The 22,643-nt window shown below is 39.0% G+C and overlaps 1 protein-coding gene and 1 long non-coding RNA gene across 3 annotated transcripts in view; one reads left to right on the top strand and one right to left on the bottom strand.

The window, feature by feature from the left end:
• LOC142759990 (uncharacterized) overlaps nucleotides 1-6,292 on the bottom strand; it is a 66,085-nt gene extending 59,793 nt beyond the window's left edge. Inside the window, exon 1 of the long non-coding RNA XR_012883225.1 lies at nucleotides 6,077-6,292. This is a non-coding gene — a long non-coding RNA (uncharacterized LOC142759990). The remainder of the gene's footprint in view (nucleotides 1-6,076) is intronic.
• The window catches only part of AKAP12 (A-kinase anchoring protein 12), a 127,576-nt gene extending 107,182 nt beyond the window's left edge, over nucleotides 1-20,394 (top strand). For both annotated transcript variants that reach the window (XM_075862843.1, XM_075862845.1), the window contains 2 exons: nucleotides 10,261-18,559; nucleotides 19,296-20,394. In XM_075862843.1, the coding sequence (XP_075718958.1) occupies nucleotides 10,261-18,551 (8,291 nt within the window). In that variant the 3' untranslated portion in view covers nucleotides 18,552-18,559; nucleotides 19,296-20,394. The remainder of the gene's footprint in view (nucleotides 1-10,260; nucleotides 18,560-19,295) is intronic.
• Nucleotides 20,395-22,643: the final 2,249 nt, after the last annotated feature.

Here is a 22,643-nt window from a genome sequence, read left to right as displayed (position 1 = left end):
ATCTCTCTCTATCTCTCTCTCTCTATCTATCTTCTATTTAGCTAACAGACATTAGTTCCCTGCTTCTACTTTCTATTAGGCAGTCTCTGATTATACTTTCTAACTCAGTATAATCATATCTTACCCTTTCTTACTTTTTATTTTTATTTTATGTTTTAGATATGAACTGTGTTGAACAATATAGTTCTTCACCCTTAATGGCCCAGATTACCTGTTTCCATAAGCTTTTACAATCTCTATTGGTTCTACATTTGATTACAACCTAAAGTATATATATACACGTTTACACTGCCCTGCCACACCCAGGTCAGAACAGCAATACAGAGTTAGGGTCTTATTAAAGGGCAGATATTCTTTTTATTACATGTAATAATAATCGCTAAAGTTTTTCACTGTTTAGCCATTACTACAATTGTTGTTCACAGCAGTCCCAACCTCCAACAAAAACTACACCTCATTTTAGATTTGCTAATGTCTGGAATATTTCTGATTAGACGAGGGGATGTGGCAGCAATGAACGACTCGAGTAGATTTGGCCAATCCATGGAAACCCAATGATTTATCGTTCGTCGTTCGATCATTGCACATTATTACTTGTGACAATTATCTCTTACATACAAACTAATATATGAAAAATTTTACAATAATCTCTCCGTCTAATAGGGCCTTTACACTTGATGATCATATCTAGCTTTTATTATGCCAATACATTTACATGGCCTTTTTCATATGGTCATCGCTACTATAGATGTCTTTTTTGAAAAATAATCTTTTTTTTTTTGGTCAAATTTACAGCTCATTGTGTGGGAAGGTGTAATGGTTTGCCTTCAAGAAAGAATTTGAGACTATAGAGTTTCAACCTGTATTAGGAGCAGCCATGATTGCTTAGTAATCCTTCCATACATTCAATTTCTGCATTCGATTGTTAATGCTGTAATTGCTGCCCCAAAGGTGAAACTCAGTTTGCATTCACAATAAATAATTAAATGAAACTCCCCAAATTGGAAGATGTCAGTTCCTGTTGCAGAAGCATTCGTGAAACAGGACACTTATTCATTCATTACATGGGGCAGCACCCATTGTGTCTCTGTTGTAGGTGTGTTCATCCAGAGAAATCCCATCTCGGATAATTATGAATGAATTTATTGATGAATATGTTTGAGGAAATTGTCTAATACATACATCATGGTTAGAGCACATCAATGTTTCCTTGTATGACAAGAATGTTCTTGATGCGTAGCTGCTGGAGATCGTGTATGAATTCAATGTCCATTATTAAAAAGGAAATCATTTGCACGAGAGGAAGTCTCCCATTGCTATTCCAGTCTTTGGTGGCTGTTAATAAGATTTGCTTCTTTTGAAGCTGTTTGTCTAAGCTGAAAAGCAAACAGTCTACAGAGCCAGACACTTGGGTTGGAATAGAAACGCAAATTATTTTGTCATTCTTGAAACACTTTTGTCACTCTGTAGTTAAAAGTCAGGTATTTGTGCATTGCAAGGGGTCTGTTCCTAATCTTGTTTCCTGTGTAGTTCATGAACTGCATCTTAACACTTTATTAAACCATAATAGTCATTCGTGAATATTCCGAATTTATATAAATGGAGATTTTATATGCGCTCATGATTCTGTCACCCATTCGTGCGCTATTTTTCTGATTAGGTGTTATGCCATTATTGATCATATTGAGGATTATTGATTACTTGCTATTATAAAGAACTTCCTTTTAAGGGCACCGGGTCTCAGTGGGGATAATAGTGGGGGTAGTGTTAGGAGTGGGGGTGGGAATTAAACAAGACCATATCACAATGGCTTTTTTTTTTTACCATTAGTGAAAATTCTTGGCTAAGGGCTCATTCAGATGAGCGTGATTCTTATCCAACGCACAGCACACGGACCCATTTATTTCAATGGGGCTATTCACACATGTGTTGTTTTTCACGCACCTAGTCGCCCATCGCGGTCAATGGGTGCGTGAAAACCACGGACAGCACATGGACGCACATCCGTGTGCTGTCTATATTTCACGCATCAATTACATTGAAAAAAAAAATTTGTGCTTGAAAAACACATACCACACGCAAAGCGCACTGATGCAAAAACGCAACGCACACGGACAGATTTACACGTGTTTTTTACGCGTGTAAATCTGTCATGCTCGTTTGAATGTAGCCTATGTTTTTTGCATTTACTGGTGCAGGACGCTAGCTAAGTACAGGATGTGAGAAGATTTGGTATTGCGTGTTTTTGAACATGCAATGATCTTGGCATTTTTGTGTATTATAATGTGATTGATGATCTCTTTATAGTCAGACAAGGATTAGGAGATGGTTATATACTATTCACAGCAAGAGGTTATCATGATTAAGATAGCTATTTCTAGCCAAACAAGGCATTACACATTAGATAAAAGTCAAGTGATCCTGTCAACAACCTAATGTGTATGGTAGAAATCCGAAAGGCTGGGGAAAAAGGAAACACAACATGCACGATCCCTTGTTTTCCTGGGAGAAAAGTACCACTAGAGGTGACTGGCAGTAGCGTATTGCCCTCTCTGGATTAAAATAAACATGCCCACTTTCAATAAGGAGAGGGCGATTAGCCACTCTTGACGGTGCGTCTTGCTTATGGGGGCATAGGGGAGATTGTCTTTATACATATGACCAACATTAGGGCTCATTCAGACGAGCGTATATGTAGTCCGTGTTATGGCCACTAAAACAACGTCCATCACACAAACTCATGTACTTCATGTCCTATTTTTTGCACTTCACGCATCCCTCCATAGACTCTAGTCTATGGGGGATGGGTGATAACAAGTCCCGCACGAGTGTAGCATGGGTGTTTTTTTTCACGTCCGATTTCGAATACGTTCGTCGAACTGAGAAGCAGTTTTAATGATTGGAAATGCCGGTTGTTTTCCAAAACATTCGTAAATATCAGTACGGTGCAATGAACACAGTAATGAACACAATCCAATTCTTTTACTTTTTCACATGGCTCTTATTGGCAATCTTATGACTAGTAGAATCCAAATGTGTTTGCCTAAAGATAAAAATTGATATTGGTTGTTATTAACTAGCTGGCTTGGTTATTAACTTACCAGGTAATATGTTTACATGTGATTTAGGCACCGAAAAACGCAAATTATGACTAAAGTACCTAAAGTTTGATTCATTGATCGAAAGAGATTAAAATCACAGAATGAAATTTACCAACATGGAAAGTCTCTTTGATTTAAACTGATCATTTTCAGTCTTGTGTATAGCTCTCAGTCATTTGTCCCCAATTGATACCAATATATATAAATATATATATATATATATATATATATAATATATATATATATATATATATATATATATATATATATATTTGCAATTGAGCTGTAACAGAGCTGTATTTGCCTGTGGTGTTATAATGCCTCTGTTTTAATGGGGTTTTACACTGGGCAATTATCGGGCAAACAATCGTTCATATAACGCTCATTGCCGATAATTGCCCTGTGTAAACAGGGCAGCGATCAGCAGATGAACGAGCAAACGCTCATTCATCTGCTGATCGTATCGTTTTAAAAAAGAAAAATATTATAGTTGTCAGCAGCACATCTCCCTGTGGAAACAGGGAGATGCACTACCGACATGATAATAATGTATGGGGATGAGCGATTAAAGTAACGACCGCTCCTCCCCTTGCATGGCTCCTTGTGACAGGAGCAAACGAGCGCCGATCAACGAGCTGTCTCATTGATCGGTGCTCGCTGCAGCGGCCAAAATCGGCTAGTGTAATAGGGCCCAGTGGCGGAATAAGTAGACCATAGGCCCTGGGCTGTTCCACAAACTTGGGCCCCCCTTCCCCACCGCCGCTCTGCTGTGTCTATAGTGAACACCACCTTTTTATATGAGCACTGACAAATGGTTGTTATGATTCCTCTTGTCAAAGGGCTGTGTCCCTACATACTGAAAGTCTCCAACCATCGCTGACAGTATAACACTGTGTAGGGACACTTCCGCTTGACAATGGGAAGGGTAACACGCATTTGTCTATTAGTCCTGGGTACACAGAGATATGTAAAATACAAGGATTACCGGCAGCAGACATGTCAGGAGAGGAGACAGATTCCCTATAGATCCAGTGACCCACAAGTGATGTCTTCTCTGATGGGAGCCGTTTTCTTTTCTTCTGGACTCCAGAATAGATCATAGAATACATACAGACCCCAGACCTTCTAAACTATTGCAGTCCCCAGACCAGACCCCACTAAACAAATACAGACCCCAGAGCAAGCACCCTGAATAAATACAGATCTCAGACCGGACCCCTAAATACAGACCCCAGACCAGACCCCCTAAACTAATACAGACACCTAAATAAAGACCCCTAAACTAATACAGACCCCTAAATACAGACCCCATAAACTAATACAGACCCCAGACCTGGCAACTAAATACAGACCCCTGACCAGACCCCCTAAATACAGACACGAGACCTCAAACTAATACAGACCCCCTAAATACAGACCCCAGACCAGACCCCTACACTAATAATGACCAAATTGTATTAGAATAGGGGGCCTGGTCTGGGGTCTGTATTACTTAAAGAGGCTCTGTCACCAGATTATAAGTGCCCTATCTCCTACATAATCTGATCGGCGCTGGAATGTAGATAACAGCAGTGGTTTTTATTTTGAAAAACAATCATTTTTGAGCAAGTTATGAGCAATTTTAGATTCATGCTAATTAGTTTCTTAATGACCAACTGGGCGTGTTTTTACTTTTTACCAACTGGGCGTTGTACAGAGGAGTGTATGACGCTGACCAATCAGTGAAGTTCCTCCGCCTCCCATTGAAATCAATGGGAGGAATTTCGGCCGGTTTTTGACGAGTTTTGTGGAGAAGTTTCCGCGCCAAGAAACTCATCAAAATACTCCATGTGAACAGGGCCTTATACTTACATAGCAGCTCTCCTCAGTCTTCTCTGTGGGATTTTGCTGCTTCTCAAGGATTTTGGTCATGTGACCAGCAGATCTCTAAGCAGTAGTGAGCACTTGAGAGATAAGGTCATGTGACCTTATGTATAAAGGTCCTTTGGCAGGACATACACAATGCAGTTTCGTTGCGGTTTTTACCACAATTCACTGCAAAATCGCTGCAAAAACGACCTATGATAATCCCCCATTGATAGGGCCTTTACTTTTGATCCTTAACACTCTAAAAATCTGGTTCTCATAAAGTCTTTGCAAATCTCACTTTACAGTTGTCACCTTCCAGTTGAACCTATCTACTTACTTTGTATAAATATTAATGCGTGAACACCCTTAGAATTTTAGAGGAGGCCCAACTATAAGGTAAAACGAAGTTTAATTTTCCTGGAGCACACAAAAATGGTTTAGGAAATTGTAAAGTTAACACATTCTTATTTTATTTTGCAGATACCTGCACAGCATAGCATTTGGTATGCATTTTAAATAAAATTTATGTTATTTTCTCAAAGTAGTAACATAACCACTAGTCAAATAATTTTGAAAAATATCATTCTGGGCAGCTTATTACCTTGATATAAAACATAAGAACTGAATGTCATGTAAAATATATGTAGGAAACACAAAGGACAGTAGAAAAAATGCACAGTTTGCAAAATGTGGTCTGCGTAAAGGGCTTTAGAGGGTCCAAAGAGAGAGGTTGGGTGTGTACATAGCATATCTGATGAATGTAGAATGTTGGGAATTTCTGGAAAAAGTCCAACTTAGCTCTAGGAATCCCATGAGAGAGTTGTCAACCAGCTCCAGATGTCGACAGGGATGACTTTAAGCACATGGAGTGCTTTACATTCAAACTGTTACATCCCTGAAAACTTTTTACATCTTTCTGATTTAACCCCTCTTGCTCACCTAGTTACTACGATATGTAAAAGTTACATGCTTTTAATTTTCCGATCCTTTTGTTCTGAAAAAGCAGCTAAAGGAAATGCTTTAATATTTTTTAAAAAAAAGTATTACCATCTTACACATTTATGGCATATTCACAGGATATGTCATAAATGCCTGATAATTGCACGTATCACTTCTGGTATCCTCACCTATTAGAACAGGTGTCTGTCCGGCTGCCGTCCCTATACACTTCAATGTAGAAATGACTGTGTTTGTGTGTAGACCACTCCATTGAAGTCTATGGGAGTTACTGAAAAAGCTTAGTGTTGCTTGCTGTCACACAGAATCGGCAGACAGGTGTCATGGGAAACTGATTCTCCTGATAGGTGGGACTCGTTCCTGTCCTGTGTATGTGCCATAAATGTGTAATAAGAAAATACTTCTTTAAAGGGGTTGTGTCATTATAGAAAACCACTTTCAAAATGGAGTGATCAACTGATCCACATGGTTCAGCATGCCCGGCATACAGCTGATTTTACCAAGAGTAACCTTGTCTCGCCAGACATTGCCCCTGCAGAGGGAGAATTGTAGGATAACATGGCAGCCATTCAGATCAATTGCTGTCCATGTAATACATGGACGTGAACCCACCGGAGTGGTATCTGCTCTTAAAAAGTGGCTATATGTTCTTGCTCATAGAGGGACGTCCTGAGTGGGGGACCCCTTTTTGAGAGCTTGGTCATACCAAATGCTGGTTGGTTATAGGTTCCTATCCAATTATCATTCAATACTTCAATAACGTCTAATAAACAAACAAACAAACACAATCCTTGTCCGGGTGTGCTTGTATAAAGGTACAAAGGAAGTCATGTACTTCTTTCATAACCATTGTGATTGGGCATAAAAAAAAATGATGGTCTTTAGAGAGAAAAAGAGAGAAAAGAAGTGACAACCCAAAGACTTGTTCACTGATAAGTGGTAGTAGAACAGTGATCCACCCCACCTCTACTTCTGAAAAACCAAAGCAAACAGCTCTGGATGCCCCCATCTCTCACGCAGACATCTCTCCATGGTCCCCCTCTTTTACACAGACTGCTCTCCATGCCACTATATCTCACACAGACTGCTCCCCATGCGCCCCTCTCACAGACTGATTCCCATGGCCTCCCTCTGTTACAGAGACTGCTCCTCATGATCCCCCTCTGTTACACAGAGAGCTCTGCATGCCCCCATCTCTCACACAGAATGCTTACCATCGGCCTCCTCTGTACACAGACTGCTCTTTATGCCCCTCTCTCACAGACTGCTCCCCATGCGCCCCTCTCACAGACTCACAGACTGATTCCCATGGCCTCCCTCTGTTACAGAGACTGCTAATCATGATCCCCCTCTGTTACAGAGAGAGCTCTGCATGCCCCCCCCATCTCTCACACAGACTGCTCCCCATCGGCCTCCTCTGTACCCAGACTTCTCTTTATGCCCCTCTCTCACAGACTGCTCCCCATGCCTCCCTCTCATAGACTGCTTGCCATGTCTCCCCCTCTCATAGACTGATCCCCATGATCCAGCCTCTCACATAGATTGCTTCCAATGCCCCTCTCTATTACACAAACTGCTTTCTATGCCCGCTTCTGATAGACTGTTCCCTATGCCTCCCCTCCCTCACAGAATGCTTCCCGTGGTTCCCCCTTTATATAGGCTGCTTCCCACGGCCCCTCTTACAGACTGCTCCCTATACCTCCCTTCCCTTACAGAATGCTCCCCATGGTCCCTCCTCCACATAGACTCCTTCCTATGCTACATCTCTCACACTACCTTCCTGTGACCCGTGTCATGTGACCTCTTTTCTACCCTAGTAGGAAGCTGAACTCTAATTGTTCAGCTTCCTGCTTCCTTTGTGCACTAATCCTAGAGATGAGTGAACGGAGGATATAGAGAGGAATGGGCAGCTGTAATTGAACAGCCTCACAGTTTTCTCTACAAACAGGCAGAAAGCTTCATTAGTGTTCTGCCCATTCATTAAAGGGATAGCTAAGGGAGTCTGCGTGGAAGCATACTTTCCCTGAGCGAAGGAATTTTTAGGCTACATGGCCACACAGTTTTAAGGGGGCAGTTAACATATCCGGTTGACTGAATTTAAGGATTATATATCTAAATCTATACAAATTCAACGGAGAACTAACACTTGCTGTGGCTTATCTGCGGATCCACAGCATAACCCGCAAGTCAAGATAGTTTAAAATAAATAAAAACACTATACTCACCTGGCGCTCCCATGGCAACACTTCCTTGGTCCCCGGCCATCTCTGTATTCCTGTCCTCCAGCAATGATGTGTCTTGTTGACGCATGACCGCTGCAGCCAATAACAGACTGCAGTGGTCACATGTAAGGACAACACGTCATCGCTGGAGGCTGTTGGGGGACACGGGTATGTGAATATTTTATTTTTATGACGCTTGCCGCAGGGAAATCTGTACTAAAATCCGCAGATGGAGTCGGTCAGCGCTGGTTTACTTTAAATTTCACATAGCCATGATCGTGAGGGGGTTCGTACGATCGTTCGTTCCTTCTCTCTCACAATTTACATTATTGTAGGCAGAACATCCCCTGTTTACACAAGGGGAAGTGATGGCGACAAACGATAACATTTATGCCCGCTTATAATATGACGTTAACAACAAACAAACATTTTATCGTCTGTCATATGGGCATGTTTACACTTGACAACAATTGGGAACTAACAATTGTATAAATGATTGTTCACGTGATCATTGCCCCGTGTAGAAGTCCCTTACTTGTTTGTAGGGGCTTTTCTCCCTGACTAATGATGGGAAGCCCAAGCGGGTAAGCAACTCTCTTAAAGGCTATGTAAACCTTTGATGAGCATTTTTTTTCTTTTATAAACAGAATAGTCAGTGTGTTTTGGTATAGGAAATAAAAAAACAATGTCCCTCAAATGTGTAAGATAATATGTATCCACAGTAAGGCTGGCCATAAACATGACATATTCGTTGGCAGATCTAGCCAATTTTGGTGTTATAGTATCTGGATATTAGACACAGATTGTTTCCAGATCCCAACAAAACGGTCTGAATATGGCAACAAATATCTAATGTCTATGGCTTGCCTCAGAGTTTGTGATTAATGTATTTTAAAATAGTTATTGGAAAACACATAGATTGCAGTAATTTGTAATTGTAGTGCCACCTAGTGTATGTAAAGCACTTATAGTACACCCCCAAATTGTCCTGGAGCACAAGACTGCTCACTGCATTTAATGCTAAGGACAGAATAAAATGATGATGATATATGAACCTGAGTCTTAATATGCATATATTCAGTTCACAATATCTCACATTTCATATTTAGACCCTGTCATATAGCCTTGCAATGTGGAGTACTAGCTATAACTTATTAAATATTCTATTGGTGGTATAATACTAAATGTTCATTAAGAAACATTTTGTTAATAGCATCTGATTTTAATAGTTTTGTATGTGAATGAAACTGATTTAATAGTGCTAATGATTTTAAAAGTGAGCGGAAAAGTAACATATTGGGCACTTATAAAAACAGAAAAACAAATGTCACAATAAAATATTAGAGGGGTAGACTAGATAATGTCTTGATGATAAGTGTGGGCCAAATTTATGTCGTAAAATACAGACACTTTTGGACTTAAAATGGTGGAAATCAACTCACTATTGTAAAGGGGCATGTGTGGCATTATATTCATACATAGTGCATCATTTCTTTAAATTTGTCTCAGAGCTAGTACAAATTACCCTATTTAACAATTTATATGAATTGCTCTCTCTATGTTTTAGGTTATATACAGACCTAATGTTCTCATTTTGATTTAACGTACAGAAATCAGAAATTGACTGCTCTAAATTGACAGATTTTTCTTTTTCTTCTTGGTTTTGATAAGTTGGTAATGACTTTGTCTTTGAAACACATGAAGATGTACTTTTGAAGGAATTGTCTCATGACAAGTACCTTTGTTTGTATGCCCTATTAGGGTATATTAGCATCATAGAGTGGGCACCCCATTCAGGACCACACTCTATCTGCCATAACTCCTTATGCTCTGGCGTTACATGGGTAGCATTACATGGGTGGCCATTTTCTTGATGTGACCGCTGCCGGTGATCCCTGGGGGTAGAGAAGCAGCTTCTTTTAAAAAAATTATTATATTTTATGAGATAATTCCTTTAATTATATATCTAGCCATGCGAAATGTGTAAAAGTGTCCAGTTAATTACGGTTTTTAAACCTTTGTTGTATTTATTATTTTTTATAAACATTGTGACATATAAAATATGTAGTATTAAGAGACATAAGTCATATAGCTGTGCAAAAGTTCTAATAAGCAATTTCTTCTCATTGCAGTTGAACAACAAGAGCCAGCAAGTGTAACTTTGGACGAAGAACCAGCTGAAAACATGGGGGTTGTGCACAATGATACCACTACAAAAAATAATTCAAATGAAGATGAGCAAGTAGAGACATCAGAAGCCTCTGATACAACACCAGAATCTGAAGAGAAAGTAGAATCACCAGGACAAACCAATGAAAATCAGAACAATGAAGTAGGGTTCAAGAAAGTCTTTAAATTTGTGGGCTTCAAATTCACAGTGAAAAAGGACAAAAATGAGAAAGTTGAACCTGTACAACTCCTTACTGTGAAAAAAGATGAACCCGAAGTAAATGGCACAGACAATCATGATGAACATATTGATATTGAAGATGACCTAAAGACAGAAATCCAGGAGACCAAAGAAAGTGAGCAGCATGCTGAAAGTGCAGACGAGCCAACACAGGCTGCTGAAAGTCCAAATGAAACCCCTGATGAAAATCAAAAGAAAATAGAAGAATCTGAGGTAGAAAAAGATAAAAAGTCCCCAGAGTCGCCTACAAATCCTGTTGTCAGTGAAACATCTTCTCCATTTAGGAGATTTTTTACACAAGGATGGGCTGGGCTAAGGAAAAAAACAAGCTATAAGAAGTCAAAGGAAGAAGACCCACAGGAAGTAGAGAAACATATCAAAGGTGAAGAGCAGCAAAAGACAGAAGCACCCGAGACTGTAAAACAGGAGAACACAACTGAAACACTATCAGCTACAGATCTTCCTGTGCCACAGGAATTGAGTAAGTCTGGAATTGAAGATTTAAAGGTGTCTACTGAGGAAAACAATCAAACTGTGGATGAAGAAAAGCCAGAACAAGAAAAACCTTCACCGGACAATGCAGAGGAACTCAAATTAGAAGAGGTTGTAGAAGTTGATGAGGTAGTGGCCCCAATGGCAGAAAACACAGAGAGTACACCTGAAATATTGACTTCAGTCCCAGAAGCAACTGCATTGCCTGTAGTAAAAGCTGAAGCTGATAATTTGGAAGACAGTGTTGAAATCCAGACAACTGATGGAATCACTGCTACTAGCTCACAAGCTGCAGAAATAATAAGTGAAGACATTCAAGGAACATCTGAGTCTGGAGCTTTGGATAATGATCAGCCACAATTGTCTTCAAATGCTCAATGTAAAGAGCTAGAAAAAAGTCAAGAAGTCATCACCACAGAAGCTGAACTGTTGTCTTCACAAGAAAAAGCAAAAATTCAAGGAAGTCCATTAAAAAAGCTTTTTAGCAGCTCTGGGCTAAGAAAATTATCAGGGAAGAAAAATAAAAGCAAAAAAGAAGATGATAGCAAGGTAGAAGTTACAACAGAAACTGTTTCATCTGAGTCCCCAGAGGCTCCAGAAATAGATGGTGGAGATAGCACCCCGTCCTCTCCTGATGAGTCAGCAGAGGCATCTCCCACAGAAAAACCATTAGATGATGTACAACAGGCTGCAGAAACAGAGGGAGAAGGAACAACATCTGATGGTGAAAGAAAAAAAGACGGAATCACCCCATGGGCTTCATTTAAGAAACTTGTCACACCAAAAAGACGCCCAAAGAGACCATCTGAAAGTGATAAGGAGGATGAGGTTGAAAAAGCAAAAACTTCTACTATGTCTTCTACTGATAGCAATGGTACTGTTGAAAATCAGGAAGAAACCAAAGAAAACACCGAAGAGCAAAAACTTGAAAAAAGTACAGAAGAAAGTAAGAAGAAAGTTGACAGCTCAGTATCATGGGAAGCTTTGATTTGTGTTGGTTCCTCTAAGAAAAGAGCAAGAAAGACTTCTGATTCAGAAGAAGATGAAGGAATAAAATCTCAAGATGAAGCCATGAAAACTGAAGAAGTTGTACCAGCTAAAGAAAGTGATTCTGATAGCCCTATTACAAGTTCACAAGAACAACAAATCCAAGAAAGTACATCACCAGATCAAGCTGGCAGTCCTACAGAAGCAGATGGAGTATCTACTTGGCAATCTTTTAAAAGACTTGTAACTCCTAGACGCAAGTCACGAACAAGAGTAGAAGAGAAAACTGATGAAAGTGCTGCAATAGCAAATGCAGAACAGTCAACCTCAGAGGGTGAAGCTGGGAAAGAAGAAACTTGGGTTTCATTAAAAAAATTAATTCCAGGTCGTAAGAAGAAAAAATCAGATGGAAAAGAGCAAGCTCCCCTTTCTGAAACTGGTCAGCAACTAAATGAAGCTGCTGAAGATGATTCTGATGAACCTGCAGTAGTTCCTTTATCAGAGTTTGATGCTGCAGAACAGGAAAAGCTTGATGCTCAAAAATCTTTGGAAGAAGCTCTATCTAATGTTTTAGGAGAACAACAGGCATCTTTAGAAAAATCTACTGAAGAACTTATTCATGCAGTTACGATTACTGTAATAGAAGGAGAAAGAGCAATCACCAGTCTTGAAGAAAGGTCTCCATCCTGGATTAGCGCAAAGGTTTCTGAGACTATTGAGCATGCAAAAGAAACAGAAAGAATAAAAACAGAGGTTATTGTTGAAGAAATGGTGGTCCTCAGCACGGTCTCCCAGGTTATAGCAGAAATACCAAACACATTAATAAATGAGATGGAGTTAACATCAGAAGCTTTAACTGCACTTGAAGAAGCAATAGAAAATTCATGTGCCGAAGAGACAACCGAAATGGTATCTGCTGTCTCACAATTAGGTGAGTCAATTGTTTCAACCGAAGTAGCCACACCTGTGCCGGAAGAGGATTCAAGTGAGAAGACTTTAGAAGACCAAAACAAGCATACCGAAAAGATATTACATGAAGTAGCAGAAAGGGCAAAACTAACAATTGATACATTACAATTGCAAACATCTCCAGTTTTCTCCACTTCTGATATGCAAGCTCCAGTAGAGGTCAAGGAGATTGTTTGCAAGTCTGCTCCTATTTGTCCTGAGGAACAAACAAATATAACTCCTATTGGATTAGAAGATCGAGATGATAAAAATACCATAGTAAGTGCTGAAGAGACTGTTGAACAAATATGTATTGCTGTCATTGAAAAAACAAAGGAAAATGCCATTACTTCTGAAACTGTGCAGAATGCAGTAAATGCCTCAGTTGCCACTTTAGAGCAAACTGTTGAAACTGTTAATATTTATGTCAGTGAAGTAGACAAACAAAGTGCCTCAATTTCAAAAGAAGAACAGGGTGATAAATTTACTATCTTGTTGAGTTCTGAGAAAAGTGATGGACATCTCTCAGTTTTATCTGAAGCTCAGGTAGTAAAAGAAACTCCAACATTCAGTGAAGCTGATGATGTGGCTCATCTCAAGACAGAGGAAAAATGTGAAGAGGCTTCAGATTCAGTTCTTATTAAATCTGTGGCTCAAGAAAGTATCCTGGCTTTAAAAGCTGTGTATGCTAAAGATTATTCACTGTCTGCAGATGATGTGAAAACAAATGAAGATATACCCAGTTCAATTGAGATGAAACAAAGTATCCTTGCTTTAGTTGAGGTGCCGAAGGAAGACGTTATTCCTGCACTCAATGCAGTTCAGGTTGCAAATGGTCTTCTTGCAGCACCTGAGTTGGAGGCTAAAGTAAGTGGATCTGTATCAGCGGATGTTCAATCTGCAGAACCCATTCCTATGGAAGTGCAAGCTGAAGAAATACATACATCAGCAAAAGTGCAAACAATGTCAAGTGATGTGCAGCTTCAAGACGTTGTACCTGTATCAAGTGTAATGACTCCTGAAGAAGTTGTACCCATATTAAGTGAGGAGAAGCCTGAAGAAGTTGTGCCTATATCAAGTAAAGGGCAGCCTGAAGAAGTTGTACTCGTATTAAGTGAAAAACAGCCTGAAGAAGTTGTACTGGTATTAAGTGAAAAACAGCCTGAAGAAGTTGTACCCGTATCAAGTGAAAAACAGCCTGACGAAGTTGTACCTGTATCAAGTGAAAAACAGCCAGAAGAAGTTGTGCCTGTATCAAGTGAAAAACAGCCAGAAGAAGTTGTGCCTGTATCAAGTGAAAAACAGCCAGAAGAACTTGTACCTGTATCAAGTGTAATGACTCCCAAAGAATTTGTACCCATATTAAGTGAAGTGAAGCCTGAAGAAGTTGTGCCTGTATCAAGTAAAGTGTGGCCTGAAGAAGTTGTACTCGTATTAAGTGAAAAACAGCCTGATGAAGTTGTACCGGTATCAGGTGAAAAACCGCCAGAAGAAGTTGTACCTATATCAAGTGAAAAACAGACAGAAGAAGTTGTACCTGTATCAAGTGAAAAACAGTCTGAAAAAGTTGTGTCTGTATCAAGGAAAATGCAGCCTGAAAAAGTGGTACCTGTATCAAGTGAAAAACAGCCTGAAAAAGTGGTACCTGTATCAAGTGAAAAACAGCCTGAAGAAGTTGTACCCGTTTTAAGTGAAAAACAGCCTGAAGAAGTTGTGTCTGTATCAAGGGAAATGCAGCCTAAAAAAGTGGTAACTGTATCAAGTGAAACACAGCCTGCAGAAATTGTACCCGTATCATGTGAAAACCAGCCAGAAGAAGTTGTACCCGTATCAAGTGAAAAACAGCCTGAAGAAGTTGTACCAGTAACAAGTGAAGAACAGTCTGAAGAAGTTGTACTTGTTTCAAGTGAAAAACAGCCTCAAGAAGTTGTACCCCTAACAAGTGAAAAACAGCCTGAAGAAGTTGTGTCTGTATCAAGGGAAATGCAGCCTGAAAAAGTTGTACCTGTATCAAGTGACAAACAGCCTGAAAAAGTGGTACCTGTATCAAGTGAAAAACAGCCTGAAGAAGTTGTGTCTGTATCAAGGGAAATGCAGCCTAAAAAAGTAGTAACTGTACCAAGTGAAAAACAGCCTACAGAAGTTGTACCCGTATTATCTGAAAAACAGCCAGAAGAATTTGTACCCGTATCAAGTGAAAAACAGCCCGAAGAAGTTGCACCCGTTTCAAGTGAAAAAAAGTCTGAAGAAGTTGTACTTGTTTCAAGTGAAAAACAGCCTGAAGAAGTTGCACCCGTTTCAAGTGAAAAAAAGTCTGAAGAAGTTGTACTTGTTTCAAGTGAAAAACAGCCTGAAGATGTTGTGCCCCTAACAAGTGAAAAACAGCCTGAAGAAGTTGTACCCGTTTCAAATGAAAAACAGTCTGAAGAAGTTGTACTTGTTTCAAGTGAAAAACAGCTTGAAGAAGTTGTACTTGTTTCAAGTGAAAAACAGCTTGAAGAAGTTGTACTTGTTTCAAGTGAAAAACAGCCTGAAGAAGTTGTGCCTGTATCAAGTGAAGTGCAGTCTGAAGAAGTTGTTCCTGTCTTAAGTGAAGTGCAGCCTGAAGAAGTTATACCCATATTAAGTAAAGTACAGCCTGAAGAAATTTTACCTGTACCAAGTGAAGGGCCTCCTGAAGAAGTTTTACCTGTTTCAAGTGAATCGCTGCCTGAAAAAGATGTACCCCTATCAAGTACAAAACAGCCTGAAAAAGTTGTACCTGTATCAAGTGAAGTTCAACCTGAAGAAGTTCTACCTGTATCATGTGAAAAACAGCCTGAAGACGTTGTACCTGTTTCATGTGAAAAAAATCCTGAAGAAGTTGTACCTGTATCAAGTGAAAAACAGCCTGGAAAGGTTGTACTTATATCAAGTGAAGTGCAGCATCAAGAAGTTCTACCCATATCAAGTGAAAAACAGCCTGAAGAAGTTGTACCTGTATCAAGTGAACGTCAGCCTGAAGAAGTCCTACCGATATCATGTGAAAAACAGCCTGAAGAAGTTGTACCTGTTTCATGTGAAAAAAAGGCTGAAGAAGTTATACCTGTATCAAGTAAAAAACAGCCTGAAAAGGTTGTACTTGTATCCAGTGAAGTGCAGACTGAAGAAATTCTACCCATATCAAGTGAAAAACAGCCTGAAGACGTTGTACCTGTATTAAGTGAAGTGCAGCCTGAAAAAGTTGTACCTGTATCTAGTGGAGTGCAGCCTGAAGAAGTTGTACCCGTATCAAGTGAAGTTCAGCCTGAGGAAGTTGTACCCGTATCAAGTGAAGTACAGCCAGAGGAAGTTGTACCCATATTAAGTAAAGTGCAGTCTGAAGAAGTTGCACCTGTATTAAGTGAAGTGCACCTGGAAGAAGTTGTACATGTATCAAGTGAAGGGCATCCTGAAGAATTTGTACCTGCATTAAGTGAAATGCTGCCGAAAGAAGCTGTACGTGTATCAAGTGAAGAGCATCCTGAAGAAGTTGTACCTGTATCAAGTGAAGTGCAGCCTGAAGAAGTTGTACCTGTATTAAGTGAAGTGGAGCATGTTAAAGTTGTACCCATATCAAGTAAAGTACAGCCTGAAGATGTTGTACCTGTGTCGAGTGAAGTACAGCCTGAAGAAGTTCTACCTGTATCAAGTAACATTCAGCCTGAAGAAGTTATCCCTGTATTCACTGATAATGAGAATAAAAGTGTTGTTCCAGCATCTACTGAAACATCAACATCAGAGGAGATGAAGGCTGGAGATGGACTTCCTGTGTCTATTGGAGAGCAGAACAAAGAATGTGCTACGGTGTCAGTTGAGGTACAAACTGAAGCAAGTATCCCTGTGTCAAATGAGGTACAGGTTAAAGTAGGTGCCAGTGTGTTAGCTGAAGCGAAGATTGAAGAAAGTACAACTATGTCAGCTAAGGTGGATGCCAAAAGTGTTGTTCCTGTGTCAGCTGATATGCAGGTTAAAGAAGAAGCCCCTAAATCAGTTGAGGGACAAGCAGAAGAAAGTACTAAGGAAAGTGCTAAGGCTGAAGATAGCGCACCTGTATCCTCTAATGTGCAAACCCATATGACATCTGAAGTATTTGCTGAAGAAAAGTCTGCAACGCCAGTTGAGGTGCAGTCTGGAAAAGCTGCGCAAAAGAAAGATGAGGTTCAATCAACAGAAGTTGAAGTTGTGGTTCTAGCTAAAGAAAAAATGCAAGTCTCTTTTTCTGCTGATATACTGTCTGAGGAAACTATCACTGTGTTAGATGACAAGCAGACTGAAATGGGTACACATGTGCTTCCTGAACAAAATGTTCCTGTGTTAGTTGAACAAGTGCGTGAAATACAATCTGAAGACCAAGTCTCTAAAGTGGGCGCTGAGAAAGTTACTGTTTCAGTTCAGATACAGGTTAATGAAAATTCCAGTGCTTCTGCAACTGAACATAAGGTACACATTGAAGAAGTTCCTACTGTGAATGAAGTGGATACTAAAGAAAATGTTTCAAAGGTAGTTGAGAACGATGCACAAGAAAATGAGAAGGTTTTGGGTTCTACAGAAAATAAAGAAAGTTGCTGTGATAACCAAAAAAGTCTATTAACACAGAAACCTGCTACTGAGGATGCCATAGCCTCCACTGACGTCTTGATAGCTAAACAAGAAACTACAGCATTACAGAGTGAAAACATCTGTACTAACAGTAACAGCATTGATTTCAAAGATACCCTTCCATCGACTGCACATAAAGAAGCAACAAAATCTAAAGAAGAATGTAAAAAAGACAAAATAACCCATAGTCAAGAAGAAATTGTAGAATTGAAGGCGAAAGAGGAAATTGTCACCACAGATATTCCAAAGTTGAAAAGCTCAGAGGCCATCACAGAATCTGAGCCAGTTACTGCAGCTGCAGTGGAAGAACAGGTCTTAGCAGAGACTGTAAAGACTATTGAAATACCCAAAGATCGCATAGAGCCTTCAGAAGTGATTGATGATAACACAAAACCCAAAGGACTACAGGTTGTAGTAGAGTCCGTCTCTCAGAAAGCTGCAGCTATTGTGGATGCTGCAATTGAAGCGGCTACAAACTGTTTTTTTGTTGATGCTACTAGCCAATGTAACACACTTGAAGAAACTACTGTATCTGAAAAGGTAGAGTTAACCGAAGAAACTGACGTCCAAACCATCAGGATTGAATCATGCAGTACAACTATTGTACAAAGTATAATTGAAACAGCAGTGGAAACAGTAGTAAGCAACATTCATATAAATAAAACTGTTAGTGTTCAAGAGCAGAATCTGGAAAAGAAACTTGATTTACAACTGAAAGAAATTCTACCTGTGTCCATCAAAGTTGTTAACACAACAGTTCATAGAGAGCACCAAGATGGAGCAGATGCTGATAAATCATGTCCACAGCCTAAAGGAGATGTACAAGAAATGACGGAAAATTTACCGAAGACAGGGAAAGAAATCAAATCATCTGTTGCTCATATCCAAGCGGAGAATGAACATCAAGTACCCACTCAGGCTTTAGAGGTGAATGCTCAGGAAAAGGCACCGACTGTTGAATCCTGAAACCTCATGTAAGTTACACATTTAAATAAGTGTGATATTCCAAAGATAGAGATATTAACAAAATATATATATTTTAAATTAAAATTTCAATTCAAGTTTAATTAGTCAATTCATGCTATTTATTGTTCTGCATTTTTTTTAAACTTAAAGTAAAAGTCAATTTTAAATGTCTTTTGCAATATCATTGTGACATGTCAGAAGATATCACTTAAACCAAGAAGCCCTTACCACAATAATGGACCGAAGGTCAAGAAGACGAAAACCCCATTTGGAGCTGACTTTGGAGCCCATCACTTGTCATTAGGGTCCTTTTTCTTTTTGTAGATTCACAAATAACCTATTAGACATTATTGATGATAGGTCCTAACATTTCTTGTGTGTGCAATAAACTAAGTTTATAATGCAATTAAATGTGGACGTGCACATGTTCTATATGCATTGATGGTAGGTCCAAAGACGCTAGTCCAATACTGGCTCAGGGTCTGTGAGACCAATTAAATCTTTTAATAAATCTAAATGAAGATATTTAAAGATGGATCTTCACTTTAAGTTTATCATATGTATTTACTTGTCTAGTTTAGTAGGAGAACTTACTATGTTGAGGAATTTTTTAAAAATAATTTTTCCCTTTTTAAAATTAATTGCTATAACCTACAGACTCTTAAGTTTTATTTCTAACAAATTTTGTTTACAATGCTCGTGACTTTTAGAAAAAATAACCCTCCCTCTATTTTTTTTCCCCAGTTTGTAGTTCGTAAAGAAGAACTGAAGAAACAAGAATGTGAAAGCTGCTGAAGCTACCAAAAAAGGTGGAAGCTGCATCGTGAAGAAAGCTGAGAACTCTAAATTATGAATTCTTAAGATGGAGCACACCTGCCTTCATTGATAAGAATGAACTGTCTGACAATCCTGAAGTCTCATCGGGAGCTTTAACCAGATTTGTCCCTTCCTCTTAAACATTTAATAATCTTCTCAAGGCTTTTCTGTGTTCTTGTTTAGAGGCTAAATATTAGAAACCTAGGGAGTTATGTTCCAATTTGCCTTTAAAAGGTGCCTGGCACCAAAGTCTTAGGTCTGGATTAAGACTATGTTAAAATATCTTAAAGGATATTGCCACAGTTATATGTCCAAAACTTGAGGGGGACATCTTGTGTATTTATGTGTATATCTTCATCCTGTTTCTCATTTTAATTACTGTACATTTCCTTTTTTCCCCAAGTATATATGTATTAAAGAAGAAGAAAACAGCAAACTAGACTAGCATACAATGCCTTCAAGTGAAGTTACCTGCATGTGATCGAAACATAATATTTTAGCAGCTTTTCCTTAAAATGCGACTTGTCTAACTAAAAGTTGAAATTGGCAATGCAACCGAGCTTAAGACATGTTTGCTGTTTATTGTCTTCAAAAATAAATATCTGGTTTATATAAAAAAAAAAAAGCTGTAGAAGTTGTTTACAGTGACATTTAAATTATTACCCAAAGTTATTATAAATGATACATACCTATATTAAGTGCACTATAAACTTTATTAAGACACAGTTTCTGTTCTTAAGTTCTTTTTTATTTACTTTTGCTTTTAAATCTGTCACATATATGATCTTTGTAACCGCAGTTTTGCACCTGAATTATCTACTAGGGATTAAAGTGACTCACTCAAGAGTGAAATTGGAATTTTCCTTATTTCTGGTGCCCACAATTCCAGAGGAAAAATCCCAATTCATATTTGATCACCAGACTTTTTAATTGGCCTGTTTTTTATGTGTCTTTCATTATGCTTCTGTACATTTTGCTAAACTGTGATTTCTAAACAATATAAGTTTAAATAAAACTCCTGCTTTTACCTCTGTTCTCATCATTTGCATCAATATGGAAAATTTGGTAGTCTGGAATATTATTGTAAAATGTAATTCATAAAGTATCCTTTACATGGTTAAGGTGTATGCTCACTCCCAATGAACAGAATTTTACAGTTTATATCATAGAGGTATACCCAGGGCCAGATTTCCCATTAGCACAAGAGGCCCATGCCTTTAGGCAGCCCTGCACAGAAGGGTGTCTGGTATTTAGTTTGGAGCTGCCTTATTTTTTATGTACTTGGAGTTAATGCAGCAGCCCCCAAGAAATGTATCTCTATGCTGTAAGCACTGATAGAAAAATGCCCATTGTAATGTATTCTGGCATTGTTGGTAAAGTCCTGTTACTTTTACAATGGTTGATGAGAATGTTACTGAAGTATTCCCTGTGCCTGATTAGTAAATCTGATACTGGGTATAATCTACCTAAAATACTCCAAAAATAGCTGTAATTTCAGTTGTTTATAAATAAATAAGTCGTAGGCAGTTTGTTTTCAAATTTTATACTAGGGGTCGGAGCTCACCTTTGCTTACACTGAGCTCTGAATCCCCTGCTCCCTCTTGCCTGCTACTTAGATAAATATAAGAACTCCAAAGGTCTCTTAAACAGCTGTTAAGAGGTTCAAAGTACTGTTTTTCTCACATGGAGAAGAACATACCGCTACATTTTTTTATACGGTATAATTAACTTATAATTACAAATACATTGTTTTACTTATGTAACCTGTATTGTAATCCAGAACTGAAATTTAGTTTAAGGATTTAGTGAGTTTCTACAGCAATATGCTACAGTGCATTCTGGCAGAGTTTGTTTTTCCAACATAGATTATTCCTAAAGCTTCTCAGAATGCTAAACACCAGAGCAAGCTCGCTGGAGCTCCTGAACAAGCATGAAATGCTGGTAAGTTTAAAGCGGTTCTCCCAGAAATAATGAAAAAAAAAAAAAAGAAATCAGATCATAATATAGGACATGGAGATCTATTTCTAACAAAGTTAGAACCAGCCATGTATCTTACATGGATCCAGAAATCTCCCCATTCATTGCTCAAATTACTTTTCTTCAGTTTGGCTGCTCAGGGGCTGTGTCCTTTCTGTTGCAGCTCCTCCCACTCCCTGTCATAGCTTGTATAAGCAGATCGTTCTTTCTCTGCCACCTATCTATGAGAAGTTTTCCAAATGCCCCTATTACATGTCTTTTTAGAGGGAGAGCCCAGCCCTAGATAACTCAAGAAGAGGGAGAGGCTGCAGCATAGACACAGCAGGATAGGGGAGAGCTCAATGCTGTATGTAAGCAGTGCTGTATGCAGGCTCTCTCTTCATCTAAGCAAACTGTTGGCTCTCCTGTGTGTTTCTTAGTGTGTGAGCCTCTATCCACACTACAAGTGTGTTTCTGAGTAAAAGCTTCTTCTCTACTTCTTTACTGACATGTAGAGAAGGCATTTCTTATTGGCTGGTGGCAGTTGGAGAGTAGGAGGACGTGCACATTACTATAGATTGACTACCAGGGGGCACCATTATAATGAAGTAAAGGGAATATCAAGCAATAAAATTATTTTTGTAACAAAAGGTAAATTGCAAAACTAATTAATGCTGAATTATATTGCAATAACATTTAATACTGGCACAAGCCCTTTAAGCTTAGTAGCCTGCAGAATTTCTAACGCAGCTCTAGATGATAAAAGTTGTTAGGATCTATCTACCGATAGATGGCTCCATTAATGACCAGCAGAATTTGTGGGCCATATAGACTGGCCATATAGATTGTAAGTCAGGATCAGTACAAGATAAATAAGGCAATGTACTTATAAAGTTACTAAATTTTGCAAGTAGATTAAAGGCTACGTAAACCATTGAAAGTGATTTTTTTTAAAATAAAAATATCAGTCACTCTGTTTTGTGCAACATTCAAATTCTGTTTTTATTAAAAATTATTTTTACTTTTGAGATACAGCTGCTCTGTTTTCTCTATACAGGGCAGCTGTATCTTTCGCTAAGACCTGAATGTGGCAGTCCCGCGGATCAAAATGTATGCCCACATTATTTTGCACACAATTACATTACCATACTTACACATGCACAAGCAAGGATATACCCACTCATACATACAAGGACGTAGCTAAAGACGAATGGGTCCCGATGCAAAGGTTCTTCTTGGGGCCCCCCCTAAACTTCTCATGGCCGACGGCCCAAAGCTTTCAGCTGCATTGCTGGGTCTCCTAAGTCACCCAACGATGCA

The sequence above is a fragment of the Rhinoderma darwinii genome, chromosome 4 (genome assembly GCF_050947455.1).
Source record: "Rhinoderma darwinii isolate aRhiDar2 chromosome 4, aRhiDar2.hap1, whole genome shotgun sequence".
NCBI classification, from domain to species: Eukaryota; Metazoa; Chordata; class Amphibia; order Anura; family Rhinodermatidae; genus Rhinoderma; species Rhinoderma darwinii.
Note: the sequence above shows the minus strand (reverse complement) of the source record. Positions and strands in the feature narration are given on the sequence as shown.